This window comes from Taurulus bubalis (assembly GCF_910589615.1).
Source record: "Taurulus bubalis genome assembly, chromosome: 20".
NCBI classification, from domain to species: domain Eukaryota; kingdom Metazoa; phylum Chordata; class Actinopteri; order Perciformes; family Cottidae; genus Taurulus; species Taurulus bubalis.
The window spans coordinates 10071596-10087976 of NC_136608.1; the positions used below are offsets into that span (position 1 = coordinate 10071596).

The 16381-nt window shown below is 42.1% G+C and overlaps 1 protein-coding gene across 1 annotated transcript in view; it reads right to left on the reverse strand.

Annotated features, from left to right (window-relative positions):
- Positions 1–16381, reverse strand: part of LOC306752525 (ELKS/Rab6-interacting/CAST family member 1-like) — a gene marked incomplete at both ends in the record, with an annotated part of 135456 nt that overhangs the window by 106647 nt on the left and 12428 nt on the right. The window contains 10 exons of the mRNA XM_079236291.1: positions 525–665; positions 2718–2858; positions 4795–4932; positions 8248–8415; positions 8542–8709; positions 9838–9930; positions 10816–10971; positions 11234–11308; positions 14195–14366; positions 14454–14710. Of these exons, the coding sequence (XP_079092417.1) occupies positions 525–665; positions 2718–2858; positions 4795–4932; positions 8248–8415; positions 8542–8709; positions 9838–9930; positions 10816–10971; positions 11234–11308; positions 14195–14366; positions 14454–14710 (1509 nt within the window). The remainder of the gene's footprint in view (positions 1–524; positions 666–2717; positions 2859–4794; positions 4933–8247; positions 8416–8541; positions 8710–9837; positions 9931–10815; positions 10972–11233; positions 11309–14194; positions 14367–14453; positions 14711–16381) is intronic.

The following is a 16381-nucleotide window of genomic DNA, read 5'->3' on the forward strand; positions in this document are numbered from 1 at the left end:
AATTGATGGTTTCGATCGGTAATTGTTGTCGATGTCATTTCTTTACTCTCGAAATGTGCTCATATAAAAACCCGAACACAGAGCTGTATCCACGAGTGGAAAACATGGTTCCCCTGCGCCTTCACAAGTGAGAGCGCAGGGCGGTGGCGAGCGTGAGCTCGGCCAGTTGACTATTGAGACTATTGGACTTGGGATGGAAGAGACAGTGGCGAATGGCGGATGTCTCGCTCCTTTGATTGGTCACTTTCAACAACCACAACCGGCTTTGTATTGTTGCAATGTGGTATGTGCAAATTAAGGATGTGCTGTCACCCTCGCCCGGTATGTTCATTTGTAGTCCACCTGTTTTGGTCTACGTGTATATAAGACGCTGGCCAAACTTGGAAAAAACTGCACCAGCTAATTTAATCTTATTTCCCACACTTTCAGTCGAAACTCGAAGACGAATTTCTGATGAAGCTCATTCTTGTCTCGTTTTACTGAGAGGCGACGGTATGTTTGTAGTGCGCCGCCGGACAGCTGACCTTCTTGAGCTGGTTCTCTAGTTTGACACACTCCTCACTCTTCTGCTCCAGGCCGATCTCCAGACTCTTCAGCCTGCTGTCCTTCTTCAGAGTGGAGGATGCCAGAGAGGAAGCCTTTTCCTTCAGATCCAACACTGAAGTCTGAAAGGAAATAAAAGATAACAGAGACAGAGAGTGATAAGGCAGGAAGTCAACACAATAACTTCTTAGACACTGAGCAGCTCTACGGAAATGCCTCGCTTTATTGTGCATAGTGCTGTATTGTCACTGCACCACTTTTAAGATACGCCCACTTAATACAACTTGGTTCTTGTTTTTATGTATTTATCTTTTCTACCAAATATGATAACATTGTAGCTCCGAAAGAGCGCTCACATGACATGTTGATAAGGATCCCGATTGCGCCGCAATATTATGTGTGACTACAGTAAAAATGTCATGTACAGTTTATAATTTTCCTCATTCAAATAAGTTTGGCTAACTTGGGAGTTTGTTTAAAACATGGGTGATCATGTAACCGCTCCCGTCTCGTTCCTTTTTGAGCAATGTCGCTGAGTTTCCAGACCTCAGCAATTAACTTGGTGAGTACAATCCTGTGGCTAATATTACAAATATAAAATCCAAGTTGTATGAAACTTGAATTATCCGTTAAGGGCTTCCTGCAGTTGCGAGGTTGACTCTGCCCCTTGTTCTCCAAAACCTTTTCCCATGACCTGTCTCTTTTCTCACTCTTCCAGCTCAATCCCTCCATCCGTGAAGTCTCCCTCTGCCTTTCTTTTCTGGTCTTTTCCTCTTTTGGTAGGGCCGGTCAAACAGAAACCGACGGACCAGAAGGGGATACACTCAGACGTGTAATTTTACCCTTGACTGACAATACCAACTCCAGACTACAGATCATCATGTTTGACTGGGCTTTGGTCAGAGAAACCTTGCTGCTTACTTAGATTATATTTAGGCATATATACAGTATATTGCTGTTGTCGGGGCAAACCCCACATCTGTGTTTAGCAGCGGGAGGAATGCCTGTTTTCTCCTCGAGTTTTCCCATGTATATCTCAAATGATATAATGGGACTGTAACAGGTTTTATGACCCCACAATCACTCAAATTACTGGAGAGCAAACGTCAAAAAAGGCAGAAAGGATTTTTCACTACAACATATGTGTATTTGACTTTAGGGTGTATGTAGTGCTCATTTGCAGGTTCATATTTGTATTTTGGGTTTCTACTTGAAAATGTGTACGAGGTTTAATGTTCAAGAAACTCTTTTCTCAAACTGTCTGAATATAATGAATACGGGCTGTGTGTATTTCTCTCTGGATTGAGCATTTTGACACTTTTACAGTATTTATATAGCATCTAGACCTGCTGTACAACCAAAAAAAAGACGTGGAAATATAACTTCCAACAATATGGGACATTTAAAGGAATATCTCTGACAGTAACCTAAATATGAAGCTGGAGCCAGCAGGCAGTTATCTTAGCTTAGCTTAAAAACTGGACGCAGGGGGAAACAGCTGGCCTTTCCATGTCCCAAAGGTAAAACAAAAATGCACCTAAAAGCACATTTTCAGTTTTTTTCAACATATACTTGTGTGGGGACACACAACATTCGATGTTCTCCACTGGCACTGTGGCAACAATACTTTTATTTGTATGCATCAGTGCATGTATTTACTTTCTTGTTTTGACTAAATATTCACAATGTTGTAATTAGAAACATTATTTTTTGGGGGTTTGGTTCCGGTTTGACATCTGGCCAGTTTTCGTCCACAATTCGTTTTTTCGCGACACTATTATTTAAAAAAATACATTGAGATGTTCCTGAAGTGGTCAATTGCAACTGTCCAACCGCTGCAGGATGACGAAAGCCCAGCCAGTGCTTCAAAGTGCTCTGTCATCCTGTCTCTCCCCTCTGCGCCTCCGCTGTGGCGTTTTGCATGAATCACAAAGGTCAAAGCAAGAAGCATCCAGCTCCAATCACTGTTTTCATTGGTTGTAAAGCATATCGTTGTCAAGGAAATGTGACTGTTTTATCATTGTTGTCCTTCAGCACGAGGATCTTGGGAGGATCCGGGGTCTGTTCTACAGCGATAGATCAAACACGTTTCCTTGGCAGAGACATAGAGAGTGTGTTTTTCTGACTTATAGCACAGATATGCTTGAGCGTGTCTCCATGTGTCTGTCTTATACCTCACGGTCAGCCAGGTCAGCCTGCAGATGGGAGACTTTCTCCCTCAACTCCTTCAACTCCTTCTTGCTGGACTCCATCTCGTCCCCCTTTTCTCTTTCCTCCCTCTCCCGCTGCTCCTTCAGCCGCTCGATGATCCGCTCCTGCACATCAAGAAGAGGAGGAGGAGGATGGAGGTTAGAAGAACAGAGAACAGAAAGAGTCGAGGAGGTGAGAGAGATGTAGTCAACGCTCCAACAGTTATTCACAGTCACTCAATATCAAGTTTCTATACTAATAACAGTTGCATTAAACTTGATATACATGGCAGCTTTGACAGGATCTAACAGCCAACAGTGATTTTAGACACGTAATATGTTCTGGCATCAGATGTAATATTCACAACCACTTAAACACTATCAGCACTCTCCAGCTATAGAACAACGCACAAAAAGCCTGAAAGGTGTAACCTGACTGTGTGTGTGTGTGTGTGTGTGTGTGTGTGTTATTGTACCATAGTTCTATCTTCATGAGGACCCATTTAAGGTCTTGAGTTTTAATTTTTTGGGGGGGAAAGTGAGGTTATTTTAGCAGGTCTTTACTTCTTTTAAAAAGCCCTTTCAGATTATGTTTCTATAAATGAATGTTAATGTTAAAACCTGATATTTGAGAGGCTGGTACCAGTGAATGTTTTTAAAGAACTTTAACAATTCGCAGATAATCAAAATAGTAATATTGAATAATTATTTGAGACAAATTGACCAAACAAGTAATTGTTTCTATTTAAAATGAAGTCTCGGTTAGGATTAAAATAAGGGTAAGACTTATGGATGTAGTTTTGATGGTTCACATTTGGGTCAGGGGATAGTGAGCGCATTACGTCAATGGACAAATTTACAAATCAGGTGATTGTGTACATTGAATATTGGGGTTATCGATACTGTTTGCCAAGACAAAACTACTGGCATTAAGCAAAGCATGACACACAGTAAACTCACTTTGCTTTGAAACATAACACAGCACAGAGCAAGTAACAGAGAAAAGGAGCAACATAAAGAAAGCAAGAGGGGGATGGAAAAATGGAAAAATAGAAAGGAAGAAAGGAAAGATATTCAAAAGCACCAAAACAATAAAAATGGAGGAAGAAAAGCCTGTGAAAGTCGTTTGAGTGAAGTTAGCGTCGTCGACCACCTCCGCTTGCCAACACTCACACATCGAGCTGACACCCTGGATATTAGTCACTGGACAATTAATAGCCCTGTTTCCTGTGTGTGTGTGTGTGTGTGTGTGTGTGTGTGTGTGTGTGTGTGTGTGTGTGTGTGTGTGTGCGTGTGCGCGCACGTGTGCGTGCAAAGGAGATGGAGTTTGTAACATAATCACACATTACAGTACAAAAATATATTCTCATCAAACACTTTAAAGCGGTCTGCTGGTTTAAGCGTCACTGGTTCGTTTCCCAGAACCAGGGTCGAGTCCCGGGTGCAGAATAACAGATCATCAAACAGGCGGTTGAGGGTTCAGTTCCCATTCTCAGGTGTTTCTTGGCTGTGCAATAGCTGTGACACCTGCATGTTTACACGCAGATGGTGACAGTGTGGTTGTTGGTTCTAATCCCACTGGTTTAAGCCACGTGACCCCATGTTGGATTCTTAATCATTTACGAACGCAAGCTGTGAGTGATTTAATAATGAAACAGCCAATGTGATTATTGGTTCATTTCCATTTAGCCAGAGTCATTTGGTCGTTGTGTGGGTGGTCGGCTGTTTTGCTCACAGTGGTTTTGTTATTAATGTAACCTCGCTCTGGAGTTGACCTGAGGTTGACCAGCGATATGTGTGTGTGTGTGTGTGTGCTGTGTGTGTGTGTGTGTGTGTGTGTGTGTGTGTGTTTACTTGTACATCTATCTTTGTCCAGTTTGAGTTTCAGACCTTCAGTGTGAGGAAATTTTTGGCAAGTGAGGACATTTTTAAAAGGCCTGTTTAAAGGTTCAGACTTCAGGTTAAGGTAAGACACTGTGGTGGTTAAAGTAAGGGTAAGGGAATGCATTATGTCATTGAGTGTCCTTTAAAGGCAGCTGTACAGCGACGTGTCTGTGTGTACCTTCTCAGCCAGAGCCTCCTCCAGTGTCCCCAGCACTGTGTCGGTGTTTGAGGTGTCTGTCTGTAAAGACTTGACTCTGTCTCTCAGTCCGCCCAGCTGTTTCTCTTTATCTCTCAGCTGATCCTGGAGGTTCTCTATCTGCACGGAGAAAAGGAGAGAAAAACTCATCAACAGTCTTGTTTTTGATGCATAATTAAATTATTTGGCTCAGAATTATACTATGTTGGAAAGTGTATCGGCTCTGAAACTCGGCCCAGGCGATAATATCTTTCTCCAGACACACAGCAAATACAATGCCAACAAATTAAATTAAATCAGCTGTAATAACAACTATAAACAGCAACAAATTTAACAACATATATAGGAATAACTCTCAAAGATGTGGGAGTGCAGCCTAAATTAAGTGAGGGGGAAATCAAGATAATTGTAGGCTACAACAATCTGGCATACTGTATTTCCTTGTAATATTGGCTTTGCCAATTTCTCCCTCAGACTTGTAACAGCAACAAAATAATGATGCATTTGATTATGTATTTGATGTGGCGATAAACTAAATGAAAAATGATCACCATTAAAATATATTACGGAGAGTCATTATAAAACAGTATACAATGATTGTATTAAGTTTTTGGCCATTTTTGGTACTAAATGTTTATTTCTTATTACAAATAGCTTAACGTCAGCTTCCCATTTGGGGATCTGTGGCACACCTAACGGGTGAAATTGCCATTTTCCCACCCATTACTGTAAGTGAATATGTTTCCCTGACCGTCAATAAACAAACACACACCTCCCACATTTCCTCCGCTTCTCTCCTGTTCCCTCTCACACTCATCTCAAAGCTGATGGATCCTCGAGTGAAAAACAAACACAAGAGTCTCTGCCTACAACACCGTCTTGAATACAAGGCCACATCTTCCTCCTCCTGTTTCCTCTCACAGTGATTTGGTAACAGATTAATTTTCTGTTAAAACACAAAATCAGCAGAAATAACTGAAGGACTCCCTCTTTCCCTGAGCCCACAATGAGTGTGTGTGTGTGTGTGTGTGTGTGTGTGTGTGTGTGTGTGTGTGTGTGTGTGTGTGTGTGTGTGTGTGTGAGTGTGCATGTACTGTATGTGTGTGTGTGTGTGTGAGATCACAGACTAAGATAAGGAGCTATGTCAACTTTGTGGTATTCATTAAAAAATAGATGGAACAAAAGGTTGAGCAGCTCAGAAATAACAAATTGAGGAGAAAAGCGAGCGATGGAGAGCTCATGTAATGTGGTGTTAAGAGTGACTTGGATGGTCAAATTACAAAATTCCCCTCTCCCTCTCTCTCCCTCTCTTTCTTTGTCTTTCTTTTGCATTGCCAGAGAGAAAGGAAATCAAGCAATTCAAAACCCAAAAAAGAAAGTCAGATTGGTATGCAATCTCTGACTCTGCTGCAGGTGAGACGCACACACTTACAGTGCCACAGAATGTGTGTGTGTGTGTTCATACAGTAAAACACTTCCAGCACCTCATTAATCAACTGTTCCCTTGACAGCTTGACTGACACCTTCTCCTCTCTCTCTTTCTCGCTCTCTCTCACACACACACACACACACACACACACACACACACACACACACACACACACACACGCACACACTACATTGAGAGGCAGAGAGACTCTTTGATCGCGTCTGCACTTCCTGAAACTGACAACTGCTGGATACTTGATGTGCACACACACACACACAGACAGACATACACTCACACACACACACACACACATACATATACATACACACACACACACACACACACACACACATCCAATGATAATGTACTGGAATATGTTAACAAAACCATAACCCGCTGAAGCTTCTCTTCATCCATGTTATCCATGTGTTCCCCACATAAAACCCCAAAAGTACATTGAAAAACAAAGAGAAGAGGATGATGGGAGATCAGAAGAATTAATTCCATGCACTCGTGGTACTTTCCTCTGTGAGTAACATATAATGACAGGTAAAAACATGAGAAGAGAAAAACGAAGGAGGAGGAGGACGAGGTGGAAAAGAAGAAAGAAAGGTATTTTTAGTTTTTCCACATGCAAAAAGAGAAGAAATTATGAAATCACGAGTGCAGATTAGATAAAGGAGGAGTCAGCAGCATCTCTGTCTCCCTCTCAGACACTGGACTGTATTCTATTTGAAGACGGCAGAGGTTATCATTTATTAAACAGGAGGAACTCATTAGTATGCATCAGACTTCATACACACTCTGCCTCTCTCCTCCCCCTCCCTGTCCTGCTTTATGTCTGTCTGCTTGATTGTCTCCATCAATTATTGGCTCACAGATGGGAGGGGGTGGGGGGATAGTATTTTTATGGCAAAATGACTTGTAATGGGATAATTTAACTGTATACTGGATTTTCACACTTAATTTGTTGGATGTTAGAGTCTGAACACTTAATTCCTCCATCCATCCCAAAGCCATGTGTATGTGTGTGTGTGTGTGTGTGTGTGTGTGTGTGTGTGTGTGTGTGTGTGTGTGTGTGTGTGTGTGTGTGTGTGAGTCAGACAGCTAAGACAGAGGGTCAGTCCTGCACATCCATCTAACTGACAGCATTACCATAGAGACACACACACACACACACACACACACACACACACACACACACACACACACTCTCTCTCTCTCTCTCTCTCTCTCTCTCTCTCTCTCTCCCTCTCTCTCTCTTTCTCTCTCTCTCTCACACATTGACAACTGGCCAAGAATATTCCAAAAAGTATTTGTAACTGTTGCTGCCAGTATAGCTGCCTGTCTGTGTGTCCCTGTCTGCATGCTCACCTGTCTGTGTGAATCATCTCCTTATACACGCTGTCCTACAGCCCCATCTAGTGGTTGTAGTATTACACGACAACACCATAGTCTTGTACGTGCAGATTTCAATTCAAGAGAACTGCATGCGTCTGCATGTATATACTAATTTTTATTGAAATAAAAATAGCCTCTTTATGTTGATAACAATATATAGATATATATATATATATATATATATATATATATATATATATATATATATATATATATATATATATATATATATATATACTAGATATTCTACAGCCTGTTTTATAAATTGTCACAGTCTTCAAAATCAGTTCTCAAAATCTTTCCAGGAGAAATGAAATCTACTGAAAAGAAAGTAATGAGGTTCACGATTTAAGCGGCAGTGTCACAGGTTTGTTAAAAATAAAGGAGTTCTGGTTTGTAGCGTGAGCAGCGCCATGACAACAAAAATAGTGCCACCTATAGACGCTGAAATGTTACAAAAAAGGAAATCCAATTTGGATGACATCATAGTAGTGCTCACACCGTTTAATCAATGACTTTTTAACAGAATGATAAAGGTTTTAACTTTGCATTATGTGACACCAAATACTTTGATCTGTAAACCAAAGTACTCTGTGTTGTCTTACCTTCTTCTGCAGCACGATAACTTTGCGTTCCTTGACGTCCAGCATGTCTTTGAGGTCGAGGATCTCTCCGTGCTGAGTGCTTTTCTCCTCGGTCAGCTCTGATATCTGCTGACTCTTTTTAGCGAGGAGAGACTCCTTTTCCTCGAGACGAAGACGCAGAGCATCCACCTGTGCACACATAATTAAAAGTAAATGGAAAATGAACATTAACAAACCAAAGATCAATTTTCCTGTGATAACAAGTAGTTGCACCTTTACACACTGCAACAAGTACTAGTAAAAGAGGAGCTGTACCTCAGTCTGCAGGATAGCGGCTCTCTGTTCCTTGGCAGTGAGTGACTCCTTGAGTACGTCCACGTGTTGTTTACTGTCAGAAAACTGGTTGTTCAGAGTTTCCAGTTTGGTCCTGAAAGCCAAAAGCTCGCTGTCCTTACGACCCAGATCCTGCTTCGCTTGTTCAATCTGAGTAACACACACACGACATTACAGCCAGTAAGAGTGTGTACTGGAGAGGATTACATGCTTACGTATATTAAAATGTATTAAAATCCACCGCAGGTTTTAATTCATTGTATTCTGATGTGCATGATAAGGTTTTAGCTGTTACCCAGGACTCCATTGTAGAAGACTAACATGATGAATGCTCTGGTTGACATTTGAGTAGTTTTACATGTTGACAAGCAATGCATTCTAGTGTTAGTCATTGTGTAGAGCCACTGGGACAACTCAGGGTCCAGTGTCTTGCTCAAGGGTACACATTGATAGATCATCAAAGAGAGGAGCTATAAAAGCTCTCCTCGTCTCCTTTAAATGTAATACAATGTGAATAAAGTGTATTGTGAGTGGCTACAGTGTCAGTTTATGCTCAGGAATCTGTGAGTTCCATCAAGTATAATCTACACATTAAGGACTTTCTAGCCTATTTCCTAATTTCTCACCTGGAATCTAAACACAGAGTAGACACACATTAAAGTCAGTGCAGTATAAGGAGCCTCGTAAAACATATGCTGTGCTCCCCAACTACTTATCTGTACTATACAAGCTGGTCAGGGTCGATTCTATCAGTTATCCCAAAATGATGAAAGAACAAAAAAAACATTTAAAAAAGTTTAAAGTTCCTTCAATCTCAATGAGGCGATGGGAAGTGAATTTAACATGACCCATGGAAAAAAGAATGGACCCTGGCCACACAGGAGAATTAGTCATATTAACACCATAGCAAACTAACTCAAGTCACTATTTGAGAGAAACCTCATGCGAGAAGAAAGAGAAGCAGGTTAGTTATGCATATTGTGGCAGGATTATCAGCCTGTTATTGTGCCGTTCAGACTGCTTGAAACAACTATTACTGTCAACAGCCGTTGGGCATAGACAGAATAGGAAGTAAAGACCTCCTAACCTGTTCATATGATTAAAACAACATTGTTTTGCGTTATAGTTGCTTATTGCTGTCTGAACACACACTCACACTACTGGGATTCTACTGAGAGTCTACTGGAGCAGCAGCCATTACCAGTCAACCTGGGAGACAGAAAGCGTGAAGGAGGTTTAGAAGTAAAGAGCAAACAGACACAGAGGCGTCTCTCTTACTGCGGACGCCTCCCCCTGGAGCTCATTGGCCCGTTGCCTTAGCTCCTCCTTCTCTGATTGGCTGTGAGTTAGCTCCTCCTTCAGCTGCTCAACCTGGCAGGAGAGGAGGGTGTCACTCACCACGACCACAACGAATCAGCCGCCATGTTCACAGACCACACAGGCCACACTCGGCATATCCAAAACCTCACATGCGGAAACAATATGCATGAGCAACACCTGCTGTACATCCTGTGAGTCAGTGAGTTTTAATGTCGGGGACATTAACTGACATGTGAAAAAGCTATGACGCTGTTACAAGCTGTTCATTGATGTGCACCTTTAAAAATGGTCCTTAGGAATACATAATGTTTTTCATAGTTGGCCCTGAATTTCTTGATTGTCTTCGTTTTCCGGAGCCCAAGAGTCACGTTACAGGTCTTCTCACATAAACAATAAAGTAAGGATATAGAAAAAAAGAAATTCCTGTACCATCATTTTCTAATACATTACTTAATTGATAATGACATGCAATAACCCAAACTGAAAATCTACGCTGTTGATACTGCAGTTTTAATCAGAATACACTCCACTTCCACTGTATCTAACAATACATGCTAACAATGATGAAATCAAAGAAAGGAAATGGCGATGTATTAAAAACTAGCTGTGAATTACTTCCTTCCCTGAAAAACACCCGAGACAAAAACACACACATTTCATCTTAAACAAGCACGCGTAGGAAACAGAGAAAAACATCGACTGAATTCCCAAACTGTCTCGTCTCCCCACATGACAGAAGCACTGGTTTGTTTTAATGAGCGTGGCTCCCGCGGTACTCCTTCCTGTTCCTGACACTAAAGTTGTATCCGTCAAGTGTAAAGAACTCCAGTTATTTCCCAGCAAGCCAAAATCCTGCCATCTTCCCCAACATGAAAGGGGAACAAATGGGGAGACAAGATGAAAAAGTGTGTGTGTGTGTGTGTGAGAATCTGTCACCTTATTCTTCATGAACTTGGAGTGGGATCTGTAGACCTCCATCTGTTTGATCTCCTCCTCCCTCTCCTCGCTGCTCAGGGCCCCGTTGGACTTCAGCATGTTCACCTCCTCCTCCAGCTCTCTCAGGCCGCGCTCCATCGAGCTGATCTTCGCATCCTGGCAGGACATCAACATGCACACGTTAAAGGCAGAGAAACAGGTGTGGATGACAGAAACACATATTTCCTGTTAATACTGTGAATTGTTGCAGGTTCGAAAGTCTGTGCCTCCATCAACGGTGTGTTAAACTGATTATTCATAATAAAAAAACATATAGCCTGACAGATAGTGGATGTATGAGGCTGATACTTGATATCAATATTTGTGAGTTTTACAAAAATCTGAGAACTATATATCAGCTGATGAAATAATTGTTTACCTTCATTTCGATGACCGTCTGCAAGGCCTTGGTCTTTGTTGATTCTGGAGCTGCTTCGTATCTCCTGTGCAGCTCCTGAGGGACACAGACACCACGGTGGTCAACGGTCGACAGACAGGGAGAAAAAGAGGGATGGAGGGAGGAGGGATGGAGGGAGGGGGGACAAGGTCGCGGGCCGGGACAGAAGGTGACAGCGACTGACGGAGAGGGACGGAGGGAGGGCTGAATGGCCGGTGTAGGCCGTAGAGCGGGAGCAGGGAAGGATGGAGAGTGATGGATGGAAGGATGGACGGAAGGACGGATGGAGGAGGCCACGACGAAAGAGGGGTAGTGGGGAGGACAGGAGGAGGGGAGGACGACGGGATGGATGGAGTGGCGATGGGAACGAAGAGAAGGTGCGGGGAAGGAGGGAGAGGAACACAGTTGGTGATGGCGTGAAGGGGAGAAAGGAGGGGAGGGTTGAAAGGAGGGAGACACGTGGAAAGGTGGAATGGGGATGGAGGGAGAAACTGGAAAAGAGGGAGAGATGGGGATGGAAGGGGAGGCGGGAATGAGGTGTCTCCTTCGCGCAGAGGCGCTGGCTTTCAGCCTCCTTGGGTCGATCCGTCCGTCCCACATCCTTCCAACTGGGAGGAACGCAGCGAACTAAGCTCGCCCCGTTTCAGCCTCAAATGAGAACGAGTGAATAAATCTGACAGCCTCACGTGATGCTAATTCAATAAATTAGCTCAAAGCTTTCAATCTGAAATGGTCTTGATTAAAAAAGAAAAGAAAAAAGTTCTTCCATTCAAATGAAGAAATCCAGTCGTAGGGCTTCAAATGCTTAATAATGAAACCACAGGGAATAAGTTCCAGTCTCCTAAAGAAGCATGCGGTGAACTGCTACAAAATAATATCTAACATACATCAATAACAAAAAAAATTGCAAAAATGTTGATTTCCACTACACTTATATTCCCAAAATTCTCCCCAAAAAATCTCCAAAATGTAACTCCCCTAATTTGAGCTACGTGCAACGAAATTCCATCCGTCTGAATGATGTTAAGACTCGGTAGTAAAATGACGTGAGAGCAAATGAGGAGAGAAAGAGGGGGAGTATAGGGGTAGACATAAAGGCACAAAAAGAGAAAGAAAGGACAGGGTGAAAGAGTAGGAGAGAGGGGGGAATGAAAGGAGAAGGGGAAGACGTAGCTGCGTATGCATCACTGCTTCTCTTTGGAGGAAACTCACTTAGTAGGCTGACAAAGACAGTTAATGCATGAGCCAGGAAGCACAAAAACACACATATGTGAAAGGGATAGTAGTGTGCCGTGGCTTCAGGCACTGCATGAATGCTATGAACACACACACACACACGCACACACACACACACACATACATATTCCTGGGAAGTGTGGCAGGAAAATAAGAGCTGATGCAGCCATAGCAAAAGTACAGAAGAAAATAATCTTTTATGCAAAATAATGTGCAATTGTAAAATTCAACCGCGACTTAATACTAATTTAATTTGTAGCATTTACAGTCTTTCTTTGCTTCCATAGAGGAGTTGCTCTTTTTCCTGCTGCACATCAGCTCGATTCCCGCTGGGGACATTTTTGAAACATTTCAAAAATAGCTGCAGGAAGTTGCAAGGACTATTCTGTTAATTAGTGAAATAAACAATGTTCCAAAAGAAAGTGTCATCAATTCGGCAGGAAGTCTGTAACACTACTGCACAATAGACACTTCATTATTTACTTGAGTAATTTTCACTTTAACTGATACTGAAACTATCCTCCAGATATTGCATAATCTTATTCCGGTTTTCCTGCTTTGCCATTAACGATGTCAGTTGGCAAATACTGTCGGAACACAGAAAATCTGTCCAGCCCACTGATGCAATGTGAAGCAACGACCAGAAAATGTGTTAAAGAGTTGTAATAATTTGAAGAGACTGTATCTCCTAATTATGTATCAAACCCTTTTAGAAAGAACATCATCTTGCATCCTAACACTCTTACTCAGCCACTTGCTGCCTATGATAACTTTAATTATGCATCGCTTGCTCTCTCTGTTGTGTGTGTGTGTGTTTGTGTGTGTGTGTGTGTGTGTGTGTGTGTGTGTGTGTGTTTAAATGCATTTGTCCCTCACAGCTGTGACTCATGCTTCATATGGGCATAAAAGGCTGGTCTGAGATCAGTTATTTTTTGTTACAAGACAAATATATTTATCACACATATTTAATCATGTCTATTGATTGTTTAATAAATGTTTCATTTTCATCCATTCCCTGTCGTTACACTTTTCTGTACCGCAACAGAGACTTTTTTTACATTGTTTTATTCCACTTACTTGCTACTTCATTGAATTTTAAAACAACTTACTGTTTGGAAAATAATTGTTAAATATATGTGTCCAGAAAAGATGTATCAAACAGAAACGTCAATATCCATCTTTGATCATTTTTGTTCATTAATAACATCTCTCCACTAGAGGGGGCTGTTGTATAAAACAACATACACGTTGATGAGCTGAGTAAAAACAGCTAAGAGAGATGAGACAAAGCCTGATGAAGTGTGCATTCCTGTGTGTGTGTGTGTGTGTGTGTGTGTGTGTGTGTGTGTGTGTGTGTGTGTGTGTGTGTGTGTGTGTGTGTGTGTGTGTGTGTGTGTTGATGTTTCTGTATTGTATTATAACTGACCTATGAGCCAAGACAGAAAGAAGCCAAGGGCCTTGCCTGGATGTGACATGGTTTGATTTGCACACACTCACATCTGGCTGTGTACACAAAGACACACACACACACACACACACACACACACACACACACACACACACACACACACACATGGGAATGCTTGAATGCACTTTGCTTCTCCTCGGCCAGTACACACACACACACACACACACACACACACACACACACACACACACACACACACACACACACACACACACACACACATACACACACACACACACCTCTCTGAGTTGCAGCATCTCCTTGTCTCTTTGCTCCATCAGGCCCTCCAGTTGGTGGATGGTCATCTCAGCGTCGGCCAGTCGCCTCGTTCGTTCATGGTCCTCCTCGGTTGCCCGTGACGACAGACCTTTGCTCTGCAACATTTGCAGCAACTTCTTTATGGATTCATCCCTGTTAGAAAATAGAACAGATTCAAAGCCACACTTCACACGTTGGCAGCAAGAAAAATGATTTAACAGTATAATCTTCACACTTTACCTGGCAGTTAGCGTGTGTTTCTGTGTATCTATCCTCAGCTCCATTTCTTCCACAGTCTTCCTCAGGAGGAAGAGCTCTTTCACCTGACGCTCATACTCGCTGTGGAGACGCAGGAAGTTCTCCTCAGTCATTTCCTGAGGGGAGATGGAATGGTTGCCGAGGTGAAGGGACTCGGTGTAATCGGACTGGAAGAGCTGGTTGAGGTCTCGCTGGATTCTGAGCTCATCTTGTAGAGCCTGGATGGAGCACTGGAAATGCTGGAGGAAGAGAAAGAAGTGCAACTTAGACTTCTACATGCAAGTTAACTCCAACTTAGACTTCTACATGCAAGTTAACGCCAGAGTGTGGACGTCGTGTGAGGCTGCTAAGGAGTGTGATCAGATCAAAATCAGAACCATTTATTCGTCCTGAAGACACAAGGTTGCAGGTTCGAGCCCTGGTCTCCCCATAGTTTGCATGTCGAAGTGTCCTTGAGCTTGTCCCCAGTTTCTCCCTGTGTGCTTCATGGCTGCACACTGCTTCTTAACACTAAGGATGGGTTAAAATGCAGAGAATACATTTCCCCACTGTGGGACTAATAAGGGATTCATTATTATTATGTAATCTGGAAAGTGTGATAAACGTGTGTTGGCAGGTTAGTACCACTACCATTATGGTCGAGGACAACGTGACATGAGTCTGAAGAGAATAGAGTGTGTGTGTGTGTGTGTGTGTGTGTGTGTGTGTGTGTGTGTGTGTGTGTGTGTGTGTGTGTGTGTGTGTGTGTGTGTGTGTGATGTCCTTAGGCCTCTGTAAAAATTCATCACACATAACCTGAACAACAGTCCGGCCATCGCCACACGAGTAACGCAGCGTTTCCGGAGATTAAAAAAAGAAGAATACAGGTCGCACGGTGCTGAGGGAGAAGTGTGCGATTAAAAGTGAACAGGAGATTAAAATAGAAAGTTAAGAGGTTAAAAAAGGCAGAGATGCTATCGCTCCCTTGCAGCTATTGTTACTCAACATTGACGAGAGAGGGAACGAGATTAAAGGAAAAGAGAAAGAGACAGATGAGTCGAGAGGCCAAGAACAACACTTCTTTGATATAAAAGATGAGGAAGGAGAAGAGAAGAAAAGTGATCACAAGTGCACTTTATTCTCTCACAAACCGAAAGGGAAGGACAGGAAGAAAGGTAATAAGATGATACCAAAGTAACTGTCTTTTGATTCAGTAGCTCTGCTTTATGTTGCACGACAGCCAGACATTTTTATATTTCCATGGAGACAGATGGACAGAATATAGCAATAAAACACAAAATCTTTTTCTCTACTTCTTGGATTACTGTGTTTGTTTCATTGTGGGTTTGTCTGCTGACTCATACAATAGCTCTTCACACACTTGTGTTGACGGCTGACATTTAGAGACAAACAAGCAGACAGAGAATCCTTTCCCTCTCTGGTTTAATCCTGCCGTCTCCATGACAGCAAAAAGTCCTCGCTCAGACATTCATACGATGGAAATAAGCAACAAAAAAAGCTTTATTTTTTTGAATAGTGCATGAATACAACGTGGATGTATGTGTGAAGGATCAACAGAAGATTGATTCAAAGCAATGCAAAATATATATTTTGATTATGTGGTTTATGTAATAAATAATAATCATAGCTTACGATGCTAACAACGCTACCAGTGCAAACTAAGGCAAAAAAGTGCTAACAGTTAAAAATGTCTGTGAAGCACTTTGAACCCTCATGCATGAAATGCCTTTTCCTTTTACCAAGGCCATTAATTATAAATAGTAGTAGAACAAAATTAATTAGTGGTTTTAATAAAATGGATCACTGGTTGCCGCCATAGTTATGAATATAAACAAACATTGAAAAAGTGTGTGGCAGAAATATGAGAGAGAAACACAAACACACACACACACACACACACGCAGGCTCAC